Source organism: Schistocerca cancellata, chromosome 9 (assembly GCF_023864275.1).
Source record: "Schistocerca cancellata isolate TAMUIC-IGC-003103 chromosome 9, iqSchCanc2.1, whole genome shotgun sequence".
NCBI classification, from domain to species: Eukaryota; Metazoa; Arthropoda; class Insecta; order Orthoptera; family Acrididae; genus Schistocerca; species Schistocerca cancellata.
This window is the reverse complement of record NC_064634.1, coordinates 189,081,568-189,105,143: the sequence shown is the minus strand read 5'-3', so window position 1 is coordinate 189,105,143 and position 23,576 is coordinate 189,081,568. Positions and strand designations below refer to the sequence as shown.

At 39.0% G+C, this 23,576-nt stretch overlaps 1 protein-coding gene across 1 annotated transcript in view; it reads right to left on the bottom strand.

Annotated features, from left to right (window-relative positions):
* Window positions 1–3,282: 3,282 nt before the first annotated feature.
* The window catches only part of LOC126100637 (deoxyribose-phosphate aldolase), a 161,128-nt gene continuing 140,834 nt past the window's right edge, over window positions 3,283–23,576 (bottom strand). Inside the window, exon 6 of the mRNA XM_049911266.1 lies at window positions 3,283–3,902. Within this exon, the coding sequence (XP_049767223.1) occupies window positions 3,696–3,902 (207 nt within the window). The 3' untranslated portion in view covers window positions 3,283–3,695. The remainder of the gene's footprint in view (window positions 3,903–23,576) is intronic.

Here is a 23,576-nt window from a genome sequence, read left to right as displayed (position 1 = left end):
GAGACTCAAACTCGGGATCTTTGCCTTTCGCAGGCAAGTGCTCTACCATCTGAGCTACCGAAGCACGACTCACGCCTGGTACTCACAGCTTTACTTCTGCCAGTATATCATCTCCTACCTTCCAAACTTTACAGAAGCTCTCCTGCGAACCTTGCAGAACTAGCACTCCTGAAAGAAAGGATACTGCGGAGACATGGCTTAGCCACAGCCTGGGGGATGTTTCCAGAATGAGATTTTCACTCTGCAGCGGAGTGTGCGCTGATATGAAACTTCCTGGCAGATTAAAACTGTGTGTGCCCGACCGAGACATGTCTCCGCAGTATCCTTTCTTTCAGGAGTGCTAGTTCTGCAAGGTTCGCAGGAGAGCTTCTGTAAAGTTTGGAAGGTAGGAGACGAGATACTGGCAGAAGTAAAGCTGTGAGTACCGGGCGTGAGTCGTGCTTCGGTAGCTCAGATGGTAGAGCACTTGCCCGCGAAAGGCAAAGGTCCTGAGTTCGAGTCTCGGTTGGGCACACAGTTTTAATCTGCCAGGAACTTTCATATCGGCGCACACTCCGCTGCAGAGTGAAAATCTCATTCTGGATATATCATTAATGTCAGTTAGCTGCAGCGTTCTTGAGCATATTCTAAGTTCAAATACATTATATCTCCTTGAGACAGAATAGCTTCTGTCCACAAATCAGCTCAGATTTACAAAGCATCACTCGTGCAACATTCAGGTTGCACATTCCTTGTATGATGTTCTGCCAACCATGGCTGAATAGCAACAGGCAGATCCTATATTCCTGTATTTCCATAATGCATTTATCATTGCACCCCACTGTAGACTGGTAATGAAGGTCCAAATACGCAGAACAGATTCTCAGATATGTGAGTGGCTCAACAACTTTATCAATATTAGAAAACAGTACATTGTCCTGGATGGCAAGTGTTCATCAGAGACAAAGGTATCATCAGGAGTGCCCCTAGGAATTGTTATAGGATTGTTCTTGTTCTCTATAAACATACATAATTTGACAGATAGGGTGAGCAGCAATCTGCAACCATTGGATGATTATGCTGTAGTGTGGGGGGAAACTGTTGTTGTTGAATGACTAGAGGAGGATATAGGATGACTTACACAATTTATATTTGGTGTGATGAATGAAAGCTTGAGCTAGATGTAGAAAATGAAGATGTGTGGGAGAAACAACCCTGTAATATTAGAACACAATATTAGTGGTGAACTGTTTGACACAATAACACCAATTAAATATGTATGCCCATCATTGTAAAATGAATGAAATAGAACAAGCACATAATATCAATTATAAGGAAGACAAATGTACAACTTTAGTATATTGAGAGAATTCTAGGAAACACTAGCTCTTCTATTTAGGAGACCATGCACAGAACACTTGTGCAACCCTGTCCAGAGTACTGCTTGAGTAGTTGGAATCCTCACCAGGTCAGATTAAGGCAGACACTGAAGCAATCTCGAGGTGTGCGGCTAGATTTATAACCCGTATGTCCATTATCAACCTGTGAGTATTACAGGAATGCTCTGTGAATTAAAATGGGAATCTCTGGAGAGAAGATGACATTTTTGTTGAGAAACACTACTGAGAAAATTTAGAGCACTGGCATTTATATTAATAAACTAAGCCATTTTAACATTTCACTTTGCTTACCAGAAGGAAACAGTTTTACTGGATTTGATACATATTCTGATCATCTTGTAAATAAACAATCAGAACTTACTGAAATGTACGTAATAATAACCTGGCAATAACTTTTGTCACATGTTTACAGATTTTTGTTTCTTAAAAGCCCGTGTCCATCCCCTCCCCCTCTCAAATCACACCCATCAAAATGTTTAGCCACAAATCAAAAATATTATCTGTGAGGATTTATGTAAAATGTGAAGCTATGAAACTTCCTGGCAGATTAAAACTGAGTGCCGGACCGAGACTCGAACTCGGGTAGTTAGTAGAGCACTTGCCCACAAAAGGCAAAGGTCCCGAGTTCGAGTCTCGGTCCGGCACTCAGTTTTAATCTGCCAGGAAGTTTCATATCAGCGCACACTCCGCTGTAGAGTGAAAATTTCATTCTAGAAACGTGAAGCTATGTATTCTAAATACATTAACTGTGAGTGTAACTTTATTGTGTCTGTGTATTATGGTGTATAAGAGAGTAGAGGCAATGGTAGAGATACAAAGTGAGTACATGAAGGATACAGATGCTGTCAGATGTCAATACTGTTGTGTGACAGTGCCATAAAAGATAAATTTGGGCTGTTAAATGAAAAGCCGTTATTGTACCAACTGTTGTAAACAATCAGAGCACTGTTCCTTTATTCATTTCAGTGACTAACTTCACTATTTTATTACCACCAGTGCAAGTTCAGTATCAACATATTGTTTTTCATGTGGCAAAATTTGTGCTTAATATTTCATAAAGCAGCATCAGTAATTCAGAAATGATGTTTAACGCCTGTAACATTTGGACAAAATTAAAATGAAAGAGTAATGCTGGCTGTATTAGACTTGACTAAAGGAATTATTTTATTTAATAGCACAACATACAGTTAACAGATATCCAAACAAAATTTCAATTACATTAGTTTTGTCTTACATAAATTTTATTCTTTAATTATGAGACGGAATTGCTGTCAATACTTACCTTAAGGAGATGAATTTTCAGTACTACCAATAGACGCACATTTAAGTACACATCTTGGCTTTTGGTGGTGGTAGTTCCTTCCTCGAACAAGAGAGTAGTATAGGTTGACAGAAGATTAAAAACAGACAGTGGGTCACCCAGAGCCAAGCACTGCAGTCAGTCACAATTGTCGTGAGGTTTGAGTGACCTGCCCTTTTCCTTAATCTTCCCTCAACCTATCCACTTCTCTTCCTCCAGAAAGGAACCAATTGTACCACAAGCCAAGATAGTGTACTTTTATTTGTGTATTGGGAATAATGAAAGTACACCTCCTGAAAGTCAATGCCATCCAGCAAACTTATCTCATAATTTTCTAGTTTTCTCAAATAAATTTTTCTTTTGATACAGTACATTTCAATCCATAATACAACAATGCATGGTCCAAGAACAATGAATAAAAATAAAACCTGCTTATATCAATAGTTTTCTTGTATGTAGCAACCACCTCTGGCAACAAATTGTTAAAAGTACGAGGTGTATGAATGTTTGTATGCATATTCAGTCACAGTCATCCCAAATAAGTATGCATGAAAACAAAGAAACCCTTCACTGAAACTGAGGAAAATACTCACAGTGCAGAAATTAATGTAGGTAATTGTTTTTATTCTACAAGCAAAAGTGACAGGTTATAAATGTCACATACATTTCTGGGAATATGACAATTGCAGAAAGACAGGCATGGTGTCACTGAGAGAATAAACATTATTCCATCTGGGATAGAGAACATATACTGCAGATGACTTCCCTTGAATTAATTAATGACTGGGTGTATCTGCAAGTATGTAGTAACAGCCAAGCAAAAGGCAAGCACATTTAATCATTGTTTGTATGTAAAAACATTAAATACATGGAATAGGGAAACTACGCAGAGAAATGACCACTTATTAATAATGTTATATATATCTGTGTGTGTGTGTGTGTGTGTGTGTGTGTGTGTGTGTGTCCGTCCTCCCTCCCTCCATCCATCCATCCATCTTGTCATCCTATTTCCCCCCTCAGCCCATCAAAAAATCCTGTGTGTTGGCAAATTTACCAGTGGTATGGAGATACAAATGTTTTTCAATATCTGACAATAACCCTGATGCTCCTATGCGGAATAGTTTTGGGGACATCCATTTTGTTCCCAGCTCTTCTTTCATTAGTATAAGGTAATTCAGTGCATCTTTAGCTGTCCGTATGCCGCCTGCAGGTTTGAAACCAACCTGAAAATAAAATTAAACAATTTAACTTAGTTGTATATAATATATCCTCATAAAACTAACTATTAACCATTAAAAAATACATTCTATGCAGTGGCAGTTGTTATTTGTCTGGTAACTTCAAATTAGTCAAAGAAGAATTAAAAAAACTTATACAAGCAAGAAAACATTCAACCACAAGGTGACATTGGCAAGAAGGAAAGGTTAGAGCCATCAGGGCTATTCAGTCATCAATTAGGAAAATCTCTCTGTGTCAAAAGAGAAGCAAATCAATTGTGTTGGGAAGTGCATTGGTTCAGTGACACATTTGGTGACATTGGCACATATGAATCAATACAATTCAAAATGTCCAGTAGTCTTAACAGAATTATGCACTGTAGGATTGTATATCATACAGTCAGTGGGTTTACACAGATATCCAACATGGGCAAATTTCTGTTCTTGCTATGTGGGAATGATATATCACTTTGTTTGTATGAATACTATTAATTCTTTTTGCAATGTCATTACAGGAAATAATACTATATTTCAATTAGTTGGAAAAACACTTTTATGATACACAACACAATGAAAATATGAAGTAAACAATGCTAGGCAGGCTTCATCACTGATCATAAAGTTGGACAGTGAAATAATAGAATGTAGGCATTTGTCATGTTGTTTTCTGAGACAAAGATCCAAAGTGTGCTAGCTAATCACTGACACTGGTAATTACTACACTTACATGTCTATTTCCTTGCACTTTTCTTCTGGTGTTTTTTGTTAAAATATGACATGGCACACACATATTATCATACCCTGCATTGAATTTCTCACACAAAGAACACTTATATACACATTTTTGTTCATTATATGCAGAACTCATGATTTGTACATCTTCAACAACTACCATCTTGTTAGACTGTTATCAAAATAGTGAAGGTATCTCTCTGCTTCAATATGAAAACTTGTTTGTGCACTATAAACAGTTAGTTTCATAAACAGAAATGTACGCTATTATATAAAAATAAAGAAATGCACCAGTGTAACACTGTCTCCCACAATCTGAACTCCTTGTCCATATAGTAGGAGACTGGCAATAGCACAAAATAGGGGACTGCCAGTAGGGGTGAAGTACAGTGGGGAATATGTGTGTCCCAAGATATCTATAGTAGCTATGAATGTCATACAGGATCCCTAAAAAGTGACAGCCAATGGGGTGGGGCTCTGGAGAAGCTATGATGGGTTCAGTAAGCCAGCACTAGATGATACCTCTGCGTTCAAGAATGGTACAAGCCTCAGAAAGGATATATATGATAGATGACAACTCAGCCGTAAAGATGGATTTGGAGCAATGATATTCGGTCCTTGATTGGGAAGGTAGAGGAGATAGTGGACGATGGAAAGAAGGAATTTGAATTTGTTGGTGTCAGTAGTAACAAGATGGAAAGGAGAAGAATGGAGAGAATCAAGAAAGGTCTGTCCATTATACTAGAGTTGGAATGATGATGAAAGGACAAATGGAGTAGAAGTAGTAATTAGAGATGGGTTAAAAATAAAAGTGGAGAGAATAAGTGATATGATGCTGAAGATAAAAATGTCACTGAGGGAAAGACCTTGGAAGTGTTACAAATGTATGCCCACAGGTAGGCTGCACTTCTCCAGAAAAACACAACTTTGAAGAGGGAATGCAGAAAGAGATGGGAGGAAAGAATGTGTTAGTATTGGGGAATTTAAATACACAATTAGAAAAGAAAGACAAAGGTATGAAAATGCGCTTGGACCAGAGGGTTGAGGGCAGTTGAAATGAGAAAAGCGAAAGACTGTTGAATTTCTCCCAAAGGAATGGTTCGTGGTTAAGAATGCCTTGTTCAAGAAAAAAGAGAGCCACTTAATATGGTAATGACTTGAGTGGGAAGTTGGTAGTTGACTATACCCTCTACAGCTGAGGAATAAATAGGAATCTCACAGATATCAATGTAAACTTATCAGAGTCCTTGGATAGTGACCATTACTAATAATGAACCTGAGAGAGGCTAAGAATATGAAAAGGACAGAAAACGGGGATAGGCCCATAAAAGTATGGAAGGTGAATGAATAAGTGAGCAGCATAGAGTACCTCAGAATGGATGGACCAAAAATGGAAGAGGAATGAGGTAGATTTAAGAGGACATCAGTAAGTGTGACAGAAGTAGTATGTGGGATGACAAGCAACAAAAAGAGATGGAGGGAAACACTATGCTGGAATGAAGAAACTGACGATAGAAGGAAAATTAGGTTTTAACGTTCCATCGACTCAAGATCATTAGAGACAGAGCACAGGCCTGGAATGCTTCAAGGACAAGTAAGAAAATTGGCTCTGTGCTTTCAAAGCAACCATCCGATCATTTGCCTGGAGAAATTTAGGGAAACAAAGGAAATCCTGAATAGGATGGCTGAATGTGGATTTGAACTGTTGTCCTCCCAAATGCGAGTCCAGTGTGCTATCCACTCTACCTCTATGGTCAGTTAGAATCAGAGGACACATTGCAGAAGAAGATGGAGCCTCTAGGGTATGGTTCCAGAACATGACAATAGATACAACAGAAGAGTAACAGGCAAGAAAGAAAGAAAGGCTGAAATTCAGAAAAGTGGCATAATTCTGTTTCTATAATACTGCTCCTGAGACAACTATTTTGTTCCTTTTTCTGTTACACTGGTAGTAAATCTACTACAGTTAGGTACTGAAATTCTTGTTTGGGAAATACTTCATTACCATTATTTTATTTAAGCTATGCTGATTCAAATGGTCCATTTAGTTTTTCATGAAACCTTTTCTTGTAAGAGAAATCAGCAATTGACCGCGTTCATATGATATGTGCTCTTAAAAATGTTGCGAGCTAATAACTGTTTATTTACAAATGGACATAGGTTACCTGAAAGACCTGATTTCCCTCTTTCAAGTAAACAATTTACTTTATTGGAAGCCTACATGCTATCTCTCAATTGCTCAGGACATGCAAGAAGGTCTGTTGTGTGTCGAGCCACTGAGCTGTTTAGCTGCGGCTCCAACCCCTGTAAAGTGTGTGTGTTATACGACATATATACGAGGGTTGGAACTTAAATAGTGGCAACTATTTATTCACAACCAATACAAAAGAGTTACATGCTTGCACCTGTTACTGTCCTTTGAAGTGTCACCAGGCTTGTGTAGAACCAATTGCCAGAGATATGGAAGGTGTAGGATAGTATTAGCAGAGCCTGTTCTGTTGATGGTGCGAATGGAGTGGTTCTACTGCCTGTCGAATCTCTGGAACAGTTCTGAAGCGAGTGCCACGAAGTGGTTCCCTGATCTTCGGAATCAAACCAAAGTCACAAGGACTTAAATCCGGGGAGTATGGTGGATGGTACAGTACTTCCCAGTCCCAACCACCGAACAGAGCAGCCACAGCTTGCACTGTATGTGCCCGCACATTGTCGTGCAAAATGTTGGGTGGGTTGCGCAGAAAGTGTCGCCGCTTTATTCACAAAGCTGGTCATAGGTAATGCTCCAAAAATGAACAGTAACACTATGCATTGATGATCTGCCATGGAGGAACATAAAGCCTTAGGATAACACCATCACAGTCGTACACGAGAGTCACCATAACTTTCATCATACTGGGGCTCTGATGCACTTTCGACTTTCGCGGTGACCCATAATGACGCCATTCGTTGGATTGGTGTTTCAGTTTCGGCTCATACGATGTGGCCCATGTCTCATCCAGTGTTGTGATATGGCATAAGAAAGCCTCTCCTTCGCACTCGTAACACTCCAAGTGCATCTGAGCAGTGTCCTAACACATCCATATCTGCATTTCTGTCAAGTCATGCGGAACCCATCTTGATGCAATTTTTTCCATGCCCAGGCATTCATTCAGGACGCAAAGCACAGTCGTATGTGCTAATCTGGTTTCATGGGCGAGCTCACAACTCGTATTGCGTTGATCACTGTCCACTAACATGGCAACAGCATGCACTACTTCTTCAGAGATGCTAGGATGACCTGCCAATGCATATCAGCCACAGTTTGCTGACATTCATTGAAGGCTTTTACCCAAGGTGCCACTGTTCTGTACGGCAATGCCGATTCCCTGCATGTCTCTTGAAGACCTTGATGACACTGTCGTACTGTACGACCTCTGGCACATTCTATCTTGATCCAACTCTGTTGTTCCTGTTTTGAAAACATAGTGACACCATTACATTAGACCGCTTGCTCCCAAGTGACTGCATTTCCCTTGATTGTGCACACACTGGTGACATGGGATGGGTGAGTCTATTTGCTCAGAGGTAAGGTATGTATGTCAACAACGTGTGCTATCAGTGACAATAGTAGATTCCACTGCATAGTGTCTCCACAGCAGTGTTGCCACAATTAAGGTCCAATCTACATATTTGGATGCAACATAAGGAATTGTGAAATCATAAACAATGTTTGGGCATAACCAACAATTTTAAATTGTCTGGGAAGTAAATATGATAGATTCATCGGTGAATAAAAATGATTTATGATTTGTCAGTGGATAATGTATCGGAAAAAATTATAAATTAACACTTAGTTTAAATAAATTATTTTTTGAGAACTCTCATAGATAATCAGTAATCTACAGTTGTGTGTGATTTTTCGAAACAATGAGATACATGTAAAGCAGTTTGACAGTCTTTAATTACCCCATGTTTTCACTCCATGTCTTATTTTTTTGTACACAGTTAGAAAGCTCTTGCTGGATGATTTTTCAATGGCATGGGATCTACATGTTTCAGACAGTGATTAGAATGATGCACATGTGTATCTCTGGACATTAATGATTGTCATCTTTTATAAACTTGTGACGCTGCATGTTGTAATAAAGCTTCTGCTATTTGAAGTGTATACTCATTGTAAATCTGTTTGTTTTTCATATTCTTTGTTGTACATGATATGTGAATTACAAAGTAACATACTAAACATGCAAAACAAATTTTCAGTACTTAAAGTTTTGATCATGGTTGCGTGGCCAATGACTGTTTACAAAGTAACATTGAAGCAACAGCAGCCGTCGGTTACAAAAAAGGAGCCTTTTCGCCTAAGAGTCTGATGCTAGCATGCATGACACATACAAACAGCCCATTGTGGCTTGCCTTCTATATATTCTGTTTTAAAAATATTGTGACCGAAGGTTTATTGCTTGATATTTTGTTTTATACGTGACATGCCAATTTGAGAATTTTACTTCTGAAGATGGCACTCTTAGCAGGTCAAAAACTCCTATTTTTGTGACTGAGAGCTGCTATTGCTTTAATGTTATTTTTCAGTACAATTTCAAGTATTTCCTCATAACAGAGAAAAACACTAATATCTGATCTTGCCTGTCGGTACCAGTCATTCCCCTCTTGAAATCAACAATAAATTTTGGTCTGAAACTTGGGTTTTATTGAATTACGGTTTCTTCTGTCATTTCTATATTTTTGTGGAGTTTAAAAATAAAAAGGATGTCCCATTTATCCTTCAACTTTGACACTAATACACCATTGCAGCTTCTCATTATGCATTCCACTAATTTTTAATTTTGCTTTAAAAAAAATCTCTTGGCATATTTTTTTCTATTACAATGTACTGTCCCAAAACATTTGTTCCATTTTCAACTACTGTTTCAAATAGTTTCAATGAAGAATATCAATTATCTACATGTAAAGTGTGTCCTCTATTTAGTACTGACTTTGATAACTCCATCACAACAGTTTCAGGTGCTCTGTAATAAGCATCTGGCTTATCACTCCCTTAATACATTTTAAAATAATAGCACTAGTCTGATGTTTACTCACAAAGTTTATAAAATTTTATCCCAAATCTTGCCCTCTCTGAAGAATTAAATTGTCCCTTACAGTCATCAGATGTCATGTTATCTTTAATTGCATATACTTCTTTGAATTTTTTATTAAAATAGTTTACATATTCCATCCATCTTGTCAGTCTCATATTATTTGCAAAATGTAACAAACTAGTGATCTGCAAAAATCTTTCCAGTGGTGCAGTTTCCCTTAATAACGTTGTTTCTATGAGGGCTCTTTTACACCAGTGCATCTGAATTTTTTTTTATGTGAGCCATTATTATGATTAATGCAAAGTATTCTTTAATTCCATTACAACTGACAAGGATTCATGTCTCATCAATTTTCTTTTATTATATTGGATGTGCTTTTCATTCCAACTGACCCATAGACAGGAGATTCTCTGAGATGTGAAACATGTCGGAAAACAAGAATACACAATAAATATTTATAAAATAAGAACAGATATGCTAACGTGTCTTCCACAGCTCTCAAATCAAATTGCGTTTGTGGATGTAGAATCAGACAAAAACTAAAAAATTTAAGCATTTTTACATTAAAAAAAAAAATATGTTCAACATACATATGATAATTCTTAGGCTATTGTAGCCACCCATAAAACATATAAATAAAATTACAACACTTATTTACAATCTTTCTTGTATTGTTCTGTGTACTCAAATGTGATTCCATTACGATACTATCCCAAAACTGATTACATCTAACTCTCCTGTTCTTCCATCTAACTGTTTTAAAATTGGTGGTCTTATAACAGGAGCTTTTTTTATACTCCAGATTTTTGCTTGCTTTTTTCTTCTTTTAAAATCCATTGCTTAGATCAGGGGCAGGCAAGCATTGCACGCGGCTCATGAGCGCACAGCGCTGCACGTGTGCTGCTCGCATGCAATCGTCGACTGGGGCAGTGGCAACAGCTGGCAGGTTGCGGCAGCGTAGTGCCAGGCTAAGCTGCAGACGTTGACGCGTAGCGACCACTACATAGTGCACGTTGTATTTCAAGAACAGGAAAATGCAGAGTGAAACAAGGAAATGAAGAAGTGGAGATTTGCTATCTTTTAAAAAGTAATGGGATAATATTTTTTCTTTGTGCAAAAATGTGAAAATTCAAAATGTGGCAGTATTCTCGCTGGTCAGCGGAAGTTTAGTATTGAAGGCCATTATAACAAATTTCACAAGGATGAGTACAATTTACTGTCGGATTCAGAGCGGATGAGGAAATTGACTGAGCTTAAGAAGAGCGATCTGACGATACTAGATGAATCTGTCATAGTTGCTGTGGTCATGAGAGATCTGCGACTTCCTTTCATCATGTCTCTCATCTAACTGATTTAACATTTTATGGAGCACTGTTTTCAATTTTTCAGGACAACAACAATAATAGCCCAGCGGTACGAGCAAGTTATATGATTGCGCCTAATATTGCGAGAACTGGAAAACCATTTGCTGAATTAGTAAGTGTCGGTTAAGAGCAAACATCAGTGATGAAAATTTAAGTAACTGTTTGCGTTTGTCTGTATGTAGAAATTTTGTTCCACTCCACCTGTGATAATTAAATAAAAGGTATTGCTACTATCATCAGTTATTAGCTGTTCTTTTTACTGACATGATCGGTATTAGTTGTTTAATCTTTGTGGGAATTATGACCAACATGTGTGAAGCAGTGAAGAAGTACATGTAATTGAAGTAAGAGACTACCGTGTACTGTTGAACCATGGAGCATCTCGTGCTGTTATTGCCTGTCCTGCATGATGTACCATGAGCAATGCTCATCTTGTGTATGTGTTACCCACACAAGGCACTATGAGGCAGGCTCGTGCTTATTGTTTATGACCCATCTTCCTCACCACAAGCCTCAAACATGATTATAGGCCAAGAGGTTAACTAAAAAATTATTTGTAACTTAAGTTTTCATTCACCTCAAAATATGTTTGTTATTTGAAGCCTTTATGCTTGTTTAATTCCAAGAAGTGACATAATTTTGTTGGCCTAATTTTTGTTCTATGTAAGGCAGGTGATTATCCAAATAAGGTGCAAAGTAAGCAAATCAAACAAATCAGGGAAATTATAATCCTGTAAGATTAATGCAAAATTTGGTAAATCACCATGGAGGTATACATTGCATTAACTAAATAGTTCATCTAACTTTATTGCTTTTGCAGTTATCTAACATCTGGTTAATCCAAGTTATTACACTTGTGTTCAAATTTAAAGCAGCAAACCATTATTTCCCCATCCTGTGTCTAATTCACAATATAATCAACAGATGTCTGTACGATCGTGTTCTGCACAGGAGATGACATTCCAGTTTATGGACAACCACACCAACGCTGATGTCAGGGCACCTACCAAAGGGAATAGTGTGTCGGGTAGTCTTACCTCCACAATCACTGTGTACATAACCACAGATGGTGCAATATGGCACAGAGAAAACACCTACCAGACACTCTGCAGTGTATGGCCACAGGAAGAATGGAAGCAGGACAGTCGCAATCTGATGTGGCCCGATGGCTTAATGTGAATTATTTACTTGTTTCTCAGATGTGATGACAATTTTAGAGATCGAAACTGTATCCAAAGACCAGGGCAGGGCCAAAAATGCTAGACATCAGTAAGAGAGGACCTTTATTCGGCTGTAAGGGCATGACAGTACCACCTTACTAATGCACAGCAACTAACATCTGACCCCACAGCATCCACTGGATGTGTTATAATGAGGCAAATGGTGTACAGAAGGTTTCAGAAAAGTGGCCCTTATTGTCAGAGACCTGATCTATGCATACCTCTGGCATGGCTTCGCAGAAGGGGACAGTCTAACAGTGAGCCAATGTTCTGTACACAGATGGGTCCTGATTTTTGTCTGGAGAGTGATTCTCAATGAATTCACATCTGGAAAGAATATGGAACACAATTTTGGGACCTACGCACTGTGGAAAGAGACCGGTATCAAGGATGATCCATGAAGGCATGGGCAGGAATTATGTTGACCACTCTAAAACCTCTTCATGAAATTGTACAGACAAATCGGCAATGTTTAATTGCTGTCAGTTATCATGACGAGATCTTGGGACCTAATGTGCATTTGTTGTGAGATGCTGTGGGCCCAGATTTTGTACTGAGGGACGATAATGCTTAACCTCATAGAGCACTGATGATGTCAATCACAGCATGCCTGCCAGAGGTGATCACAGTCCATAATGAACACATTACACAACTGTCAGAGGGTGTGTGCAAATCTGTTAAAGTTGGGAAAAATGAAGAACATTTTTGTCTACTGTTATGCATGTTGCAGTTGTTTACGTTCTGTATTCTTTACATTGTTTCTGCTTTAATATCACCCGTCTATGCTTTTTTGTGGAAAAATAAACACAACCTTACAAAATTTCCATTTGTTGCTTTAATTTTGGACACTACTGTATTTGGTTCACTAGAATGTCACCACTATTCAATTTTATGTATAACTATACACTAAAATTTAGTTACCGATTTCTTCAATTACACTTATGCTTTTCTATATATACCACCAACAGTCAATAAATCAGCAGTTTGTACCGGGTAATCACTTGATCAACATCTGTGTGTCAAAGTCAGTGCTTACAAATTATCATGATCACACCTTTGTGGAAAAGTCTGGGATTAAGATTTACTGCCTTGTAAATTTCCTAGTGTGAAAGTTGGTTTCAGTTTCTTATTCAGTCACAATTAGCCTGGTCATAGCAGTCAACATAAATTGCTATGTTAATATACTAGTAAAGATCCAGTGACCCATCTCCGAGAACTGTTTTTAATTATTTGCCTTCTTTCAAATGATGGTTTAGCGAAGGTGTGTCATTTGTAGAAACACAAGTTATGACTTCATTATGGAAGAGTGTTTAAAAGAAATTGCCACTGTCTAGAATCCAGTCAGTGATGATATTCAATTGGTTTACTGACATCATCTTGAAGCAAAGGGGACTGATCAGTCTAGGATTAGTAATGACATTCTGGTTGATAAACAGCTAGTAATATGAAATCATGTAGGTCAGTCTGAGCATCACTAAAGTGTGTTTTCATCTGAATAAATATGAAATATTATTGAGATTAAATAGATGTTGTTATGTCTGTTAATGAAGTGTGAGTCTACCAATTCAAACAATTTCAGAGGATTAGACTTCAAATCATCTAGTTCATTTATTCATTTACTTGTCCCTAGACCATTCAGTACAACAGTACCCGACATTTCAGGCTCTTTACAGGCTTGATATGTTCATATATAAAACATTTATATAACAGGACAGGATTTAGGCAAGGATAGTGAAAGAAGTTGGCCATTGGCAGTCACCTTAGCAACTTGGGAAAACCATGGAAAAATAGCCAAATGGAGTGTGAACGCCACTCCTCTAGAATGCAATTCCAGTGCATTAAAGCTGAATCAGCTGCATTACTCTGTACATGAGGAACGTTACAAGTGTGAATCTCATGCTATCGAGGACTTACAGCAACAAAACCTGATTAACACTGTCACACGGCAATATGAGTGGTGGCAGAGGAGTGAAGCAGGTAGATGGAAGAGTGGACTAGAATGATGGAGGAAGGTACTATAGGTTCAAAAAAGTTGCTATGTGGGACACTTAAAAGTAAGAGGGTGAATGATATGATGAATTATATTCAAATAGTAAATAAAAGTGGCCAAGGGGTAGAAAATAATGAGGAACTCAAGATTGTGTGAAGGGAGTATTCAAATGGAGACCTGGAAAAGAAGGAAGAAATTGAGGAGAAAGAAAAGGAACTATGAACAGAAAAGGACTTCACACAGAGAGAAGAGGAAGATGAATTGTGAAAAGAGGAAAGGCACCAGGTTTGGATGAGCTGAATACAGATATGGTGAGAGCAGTAAGAGAAGTAGGGATTTAATGGCTCTATCATACCAGTGAGCCATAGTGCAAAGATCTTCACGAAAGTTTTGGAAATATAAATTTGGACAAAAATAGAAGGAAGGATAATAGAACAACAACATGGGTTTGAAGTAGAAAGGTCCACAGTAGATCTACCTAATTTTCGCTGTATGGCAACTACAGGAACACCACTCTGAATGTGCAACAGATCTATTGATGGCATTCCTAGATATTGAAAAAGCATAGGACAGTTTGTGTACAAACAAGGTATGGTTGTTCCTGAAGAACAGATAACTAATATATATGGAAGATAAAAGAAATGTACAATGGGAGTGTGAGTTGTGCAGATTGGCTAGAACAGAAGAACAGCATGAGGCACGGAATTGCACTTTCACTACTGCTCTTCATAGTCACGACAGACAAAATAAGGACCATATTGCACAAGTAATTAGTGAAGGAAATGTGAAAGCAATGGTGTTTGCAAATAATTTGATGTTTTGGGCAAGCAGACAGAGGAAGTGCTGGAGCAGTTGGACGTGTGGGAATTGGCAGAGAATGACAGGAAGGCAGGGAGTTTCAATCATCTTAAAAGCTTAATACTTGAGAATGATGAAACAACAGAAATAAATGTGTGTGGGAGACATCTAGAATAATTTCAGAAGAATGTTAGAACCCTGATATGGAGCAAGGATGTCCCTCAGTACAGCAAAAGGATTATATATTGGTGGTGCTATGTTCTGATCATGATGTGTGCCTCAGAGACTTGAGTAATGGAAGAAAGAGAGAGAAGATAGTGAGATAAAATTCTTGAGAAATTAGATAGGAACAATAAAAATGGACAGTTTAAGGAATGAAAGGATCAGGGAAACAATGGAGGAGGAACCATTGCAGGATAAGTTAGGGGAATAAAGGCTTAGATGGTATGGACACATTAAGCAAATGGAGGAGAAGAGGAGAGCCAGAAAGATTCAGTTTATGAAAAGGAAGGGAAAAAGACCAAGAGATAGGTAGCTCAAAATGTGAAGGACTGCTTGAAAAAGACAGGAGAAGACTCGATCAAGATGGAGACAGAGAAATGGTGGGAAGATAGAAGACAATGGAAAGGCTTACGTTACAAACAGACCTGGCCAGCAGTTGGAAACTGTACAAGAAGATGACCAGTATGACACTCATACTAAAAGCAGCATCAACAAAGTTGACCAGCACCTATAGAATGGGTATGCAAACCTTAGGCACAGAGGATTACTTATGTATAACAAGTTTCCACAAAATCTAAAATGTCCAAGAATTTAAGGGAAGAGGTAAATATGTTGTTACTGCTTCTACTTTGTAAAAGACTTTATGAATACAAGTTTCAAATAATACTTATCTGGTTTTGTAAGTACTAATTTGTGTGCCAAAATGTGCCATAGCCATTGATGTTTTGTCACATTCCTGCCAGATTAAAACTGTGTGCCTTATCGACACTTGAACTCGGGACCTTTGCCTTTCATGGGCAAGTGCTCTACCAACTGAGCTACCCAAGCCAGGAAGTTTCATATCAGCACACACTCTGCTGTACAGTGAGAATCTCATTCTTGAAACATCTCCCAGGCTGTGGCTAAGCCATGTTTCCACAACATCCTTTCCTCCAGGACTCCTAGTTCTGCAAGGTTCACAGAAGAGCTTCTGTGAAGTCTGGAAAATAGGAGATGAGGTACTGGCAGAATTAAAGCTCTGAGGGGGGGGGGGGGGGGTCATGAGTCATCCTTGGGTAGCTCAGTTGGTAGAGCACTTGCCTGTGAAAGACAAAGGTCCCAAGTTTGAGTCTCAGTCCGGCACACAGTTTTAATCTACCAGGAACTTTCATTCAATGTTTGTAACTGGAAATGTTAAGGAATAGTCCTAGCATTAGGCTATCAGTAACCACTGCATGGGTGCCATCCATTGGTCTTCTTCGGAACTAATTGGAGAGGTGAGACCCAGCTACTGCTTGACAGGTGGTAGATTCCTTGAATGAGCATGAAGGAAAAAACTTTCTTTGCTACTTTCAGTTTCTCTGGTGTTAAGTGGCGAGGTTGAGTGAGACTATGTGGTCCTGGCATAGTTACTATGTAAAGCACTGTTGAATGCAGCACATGGGTAGCTGCTGAGCAATCTCTGGGAACTGTTTACGGAGTTCTAAATCAGAGAATCCTCTGTGATCATTCATACAGCAGTGTCGTCAACACAGTGTAAACATCCATGGGTGTCTAAGTCAGTAGTGCGGGGAGGTGACAATGACAACAGTCTGTTATCAGACCATAAAATGACAAAAAGTGTGCTCCAAGGGTAGGTGCACCACATCTGCCACAATGAATTGCCACTCAAACTTCTGATTGAGGCCTAAGTTTAGTGACATGTCATGCGACCACAGATCTTGATTGTGGAACCATTGGCAGCCAAGAGACAATGACAACAGTCATCACTACTAAGGCAGAGCAAATGGGAAGATGGGTACACTGATACATCAGCACATGTGTCCACTAGAAACTGAAGTTTTGTGTAGTGCTCTGTGACAAACAGTTGATGGCTGCCATTTGGATAGCCAGTCACTGTCATTATTGACTTTCAGGCACATTTGCATTTCTCACGCAGAGGGCTATATTTCCACGCATCAGAGCTAAACCACCTATGGTACCAACAAAGTTTTGCAGCTGAAGGCAATCGGTTAAATTTCCTCAGTGAACAGTAGCACTATGACTGGTGACTAGAATGCTGTGTCTGCAGAGCAATGACTTGCACAGTAAATTCAGCAGTCTGTGCTTGTAATAATGTGAGAGTATTGTGACTGTGTGCAAATAGCTGTTCCGCATGTATATGGGTATATCACTGTGATAAGGTCTGCAGTTTGTGCAAGTGCATCAAGATCAACAACACATACCATAAGTATCTTCTACCCATCTGTTGGTAGGCATGACAACCAGAGTTCTGTAGAATGTCTTTGTTGAACGAGTCCACAGGCAGAGCAGTAACTGTGAAGGGGTGTCATCACTTAACTCCACAGTAAGAAGTAACTTTTCTAGGCATTATGTTTTGGACTGTGATGGGTCTGTGATTAAGGCATATTAGCCATCAGTGCTTGGCAGTGATGCTGAAATGTCCTGTACTTCTATAGCAATATCTTCATTCAATGAAGCAACAATGTAATTGTACTTATGTTTCATTGGTAGTCATGTGAGCAAACTGGCTTTCAAGTTGTGCAAACCATAAGACAGGGTTTTGCTGCCGAAAATGGTGCCGGTTTGACGGTGACACAGTTAGTGTGCTTGTAGGCTCGTGGGCGTGCATCACGAAATGCAGAAGGTGGTTAGCATTGTTGTTTAGTGTTTGACAATCAAAATGGCAATGCATGAAGTGTCGATTAATGCTGGAGATCATGTGAGGGTCACCAAAATGTAGTAGTTTAAATATGTTCACTTTTTTTGGCAACATTTCACAATATCACATACAACAGGCCAAGAAAGCACCACACGGATGAGACTGGCACAGAGTACAGTGGAGCACATTGTGAATACTTTTTTTGTTAGAGTTTAAACCACTTAAACTGAGACTAAGCCAAGGAATAATAATAATATAAAACAAAGAATAAATGTGTCAGGAGTCATGTTGTGGAGAATAAAAACTTTGCATCTTAATAACGTTTGACACTGCGGTGCCAATCACTTCAAACCCATACACCAGTTTGTTAATTTTTTGGAGATAGGAGAAGTATTTCATTTTACTCTATTATCCAGTCTCATGTGCTATTCTGTATTTCTCTCTTCAGCCAGTGTGCTGTACCAGTTCTATTTTTGTTTCCACTTGTTCATTTGTGAAGTACTGCCCTTCCCTTGCACTCCAAATGTAAGCTTTAGCAGCAGAAGCCGCAAACAACATGTACTGATATTCGTCATCACTTTTTGGACTTTTCTGACAAGCTACTTTCTTTCATTAGTGTCAGCTGCTGAAAATAATAATATAGACTGTGTCAGTGTAGTCCTAGCAAAGCTGCACAGAAAATATAACACGACACAATTTTTTGTGTAAACAGTAACACCACTCTATAATTGATAACAAACATCTCCTGTATCCTTAAAAACACCTTTTTTTAAACCATCTTCTGCACTGTCTAAATCAGGTCTTCACAGCCAACATGCTCCGTGACTAGAATGCAATGCACAGACCTGCGAGGAGCAAGTACTGTACCCCTTCCCTCCAATCATCATAGCATAGGATAGGGAGGGAAAAGCCAGCTGGAGACTTGAGAGAGAGAACCGAGTATTTCTCAGACTAATTAATTTGGCAGATAAGAACTTAGATATTTTCAACATTTCACGGCCCTGTCAGCAACTGTATAAATATAAATTTTAATTTTAAAAACCAACAGCCCCAGTTGCAAAGTTTACGTACATTTACCTAGGTTCCAGTTGGGATAACCCAACCTTCTTCAGAATAAAAGTAACTACCGTTTGTCCATAGTAGACATTGTCAAGCTAAAACTACAAACCCATAAATTATAATCAGACTGTAAAAACGTATCTGAAACTGCATCGGCCCCACTTAGCAACCGCAATGCAGCAGCCACGAGTGCTGTACTGGAACTGACCGTAGCATCATGAGGCCCGCCTAGGCGGACACAATACCTTGCACCTACGCATAAACTGTGTGATGGGTACATGTTGGGAGAAGACGCGAATCTAACTCCTGACCTTGAATTTACTTGTAAAGTGAAATAAAAGAAAGGTACAGCTGAGGAAAAGGGCATATATGTTATCCTGAGCAGAACATACTTAGATCAACTGTCTTAACATTTACGAAGTATTCGTTGGTCATGATGTGAGGAAGACATCATGTGCTTACAGTGTATGGCCTGCCTAGGAAAATTTTGTGCTTAAGCACGAAGTTTAATCACCTAAAAAGAACTTAGGAGTGGGAAGGATAATATACAGCCAACATCGTCATTATTATGACTATGTCTAAAATATTTTTTTTTTTTTGAGACGTAAATAGGAGGAACAAAGTTAGAATAGGTGGACGGTTTCAAGTACTTAGGATGCATATTCTCACAGGATGGCAACATAGTGAAAGAACTGGAAGCGAGGTGCAGCAAAGCTAATGCAGTGAGTGCTCAGCTACGATCTACTCGCTTCTGCAAGAAGGAAGTCATTACCAAGACTAAGTTATCTGTGCACTGTTCAATCTTTCGACCAACTTTGTTGTATGGGAGTGAAAGCTGGGTGGATTCAGGGTACCTTATCAACAAGGTTAATGTTATGGATATGAAAGTAGCTAGGATGATTGCAGGTACTAGTAGATGGGAACAATGGCAGGAGGGTGTCCACAATGAGAAATCAAAGAAAAACTGGGAATGAACTCCATAGATGTAGCAGTCAGGGTGAACAGGCTTAGATGGTGGGGTCATGTTACACGCATGGGAGAAGCAAGGTTACCCAAGAGACTCATGGGTTCAGCAGTAGAGGGTAGGAGGAGTCGGGGCAGACCAAGGAGAAGGTACCTGGATTCGGTTAAGAATGATTTTGAACTAATAGGTTTAACATCAGAAGAGGCACCAATGTTAGCACTGAATAGGGGATCGTGGAGGAATTTTATACGGGGGCTAAGCTCCAGACTGAACGCTGAAAGGCATAATCAGTCTTAAATGATGATGATGATGATGATGATGATGATGATGAGACGTAAATGTTAAGCATTTGCTTAGCTATGGTTACAACGCATGAACATTCTATTGACTTAGCACACAAATGGTCATGAATGAACTTATGAACAAGTCTACATCTAATCTGTAACATCCGGCAATAAGGGCCATATAAAATAGATGGTCATTATTCAAGATTAGTATATTTGACCTGAAATGGTCTAGAATCAAGCAAAAATAAACTAATGCACATGCCTGATTGAGCTTCAAGACGAGTTACGTAACTCATAACCATAACCACATCATGAAACGTCTCAAAAATAAAATAAATAAAATAAATAAAATAAAATAAAATAAAATAATTTTAAATCTAGTCCTAATAATGACGATGTTGGCTTTATATTATCCTTTCCATTCCAAAGTTCTTTTTAGGTGATTAAACTTCGTGCTTAAGCACAAAATTTTCCTAGGCAGGCCATACACTGTAAGCACATGATGTCTTCCTCACATCATCGAGAGGTTGTAACAATGGAAAATTGTACTGAAATGCAGGAGGATCTGCAGCGAATTGATGCATGGTGCAGGGAATGGCAATTGAATCTCAATGTAGACAAGTGTAATGTGCTGCGAATACATAGAAAGAAAGATCCCTTATCATTTAGCTATAATATAGCAGGTCAGCAACTGCAAGCAGTTAATGCCATAAATTATCAGGGAGTACGTATTAGGAGTGATTTAAAATGTAATGATCATATAAAGTTGATCGTCGGTAAAGCAGATGCCAGACTGAGATTCATTGGAAGAATCCTAAGGAAATGCAATCCTAAAACAAAGGAAGTAGGTTACAGTACGCTTGTTCGCCCGCTGCTTGAACTGCTGAGCAGTGTGGGATCCGTACGAGATAGGGTTGATAGAATAGAGATCCAAAGGAGAGCAGCGCCCTGCGTTACAGGATCATTTAGTAATCGTGAAAGCATTACGGAGTTGATAGATGAACTCCAGTGGAAGACTCTGCAGGAGAGACGCTCAGTAGCTCGGTACGGGCTTTTGTTGAAGTTTCGAGAACATACCTTCACCGAAGAGTCAAGCAGTATATTGCTCCCTCCTACGTGTATCTCACGAAGAGACCATGAGGATAAAATCAGAGAGATTGGAGCCCACACAGAGGCATACCGACAATCCTCCTTTCCACGAACAATACGAGACTGGAATAGAAGGGAGAACCGATAGAGGTGCTCAAGGTACCCTCTGCCACACACCGTCAGGTGGCTTGCGGAGTATGAATGTAGATGTAGATGTAGATCATGACCAACGAATACTTCATAAATGTTAAGACAGTTGATCTAAGTATGTTTTGTTCAGGATAACATATACGCCCTTTTCCTCAGCTGTACCTTTCTTTTATTTCATTTTACAAGTAAATCCAAGGTCAGGAGTTAGATTCGCGTCTTCTCCCAACAAGTACCCATCACACAGTTTATACGTAGGTGCAAGGTATTGTGTCCGCTTAGGCGGGCCTCATGATGCTACGGTCAGTTCCAGTACAGCACTCGTGGCTGCTGCATCGCGGTTGCTAAGTGGGGCCGATGCAGTTTCAGATACATTTTTATAGTCTGACAATAATTTATGTATTTATAGTTTTAGCTTGACGATGTCCACTACGGACAAATGGTAGTTACTTTTATTCTGAAGAAGGTTGGGTTGTCTCGACTGAAACCTAGGTAAATCCAAGTAAACTTTGCAACTGAGGTGGTTGGTTTTTAAAATTAAAACTAATTAATTTGGCAATCAGAAGTGTGTAGCTCACTGTAAATGAGGTTTCACTACTATAAATTAAACAAATAAACTAAAAACATCATGTTGCTACATCACATCATTATTAAGCAAGTACATGTGTGTCCTCCTACATATTTCTCATATTTCTTTAATCAACTGTTTATCTTCTTTTTGTTTTTCCTTTTACAAGAGTGTTTGTGTGGATTGTAGATGCAGTACATGTAGTTTAAGTTATGGTTTGAAAATGAGTTTCTCAAAAGCGGGTTGAATTCCTTATTGTTGAAAACAGTTATTTACAGAGGTAGGTTGAATCCAACATTGATATTATGCCTGCGTATGTCTTGTGCAATCAAGGAAATTGATCCTGAGGGAAATTCTTGTAGATATTTGGAATGTTTATCTTGTTACTGTGTTTGTCATTACATTGCCTATCACACTACAGATAAACTACTTCAAGCTGCAGCTCAAAGCGAATGTCATCAATGATCACTGAATGAGGAGATGAAAACAGATGAAAATCCATCTTTAGTGCTATAATATTGTTAAATAAAATATGGAAATCTTCCTTAGGTTTACACAGAATAGATGGACTGCATTCAAAATCTTGTAACAACAGAGACATTCGATGAAGACAATTTTGGAAAATCAACTGCTTTTCCTTTGTCCAGCCGATTCTTCTCGAAGTAACAATTTCATTTTGAATGCATGTACACTGAGGTGACTAAAGTCATGGGATAGTGATATGCACCTACACAAATGGTGGTGGTATTTTCTACACAAAAGGCAGCGCATTGGGGGTGCCATTGTTTTTACTCAGGTGACTCATGTGAAAAGTTTTCCGATGTGATTATGTCTGCACGATGAGAATGAACAGACTTTGAATGTGGAATGATAGTTGGAGCTAGATGCATGGGATATTCCATTTCGGAAATTGTTCGGGAATTCAATATTCTAAGATCGACAGTGTCAAGAGTGTGCCATGAATACCAAATTTCAGGCATTACCTCACACCATGAACAATGAAGTGGCTGACAGCCTTCATTTAACTATCTAGTGCAGCAGCATTTTTGTAGAGTTGTCAATGCTAACAGACAAGCAACACTGAAATAACCACAGAAATAAGTGTGGGGTGTAAGAGAAATGTATCCATCAGGACAGGGCAGCAAAATTTGGCATTAATGGGCTGTGGTGGCAGATACCCAATGCGAGTGCCTTGGCTAACAGCATGGCATTGCCTGCAACGCCTCTCCTGGGATTGTGATCATATCGAGTGTAAGACAATGCCAACTAGTCACTGCTGCTTAGCTTAGGCTGCTCTTCTGACTTCCTCCCATTTCACAGCTGGTGATTGTTCTCTGTTATCTTGACCACAACACGGATGTGCAGTTCCCCTCTCTCCTCACCACATCAAAAGAGCTCTGCTCGTGAGCAGATGCCTGAGAAGGTGTGAATGCTCCTCCTCAAAATCAGCTAGTTGTTAAGCCCTGCTCTGAATCTTCTAAAACCTCTTCCATCATAAGTAAGTCAGCTATTTCCTGACTGGAT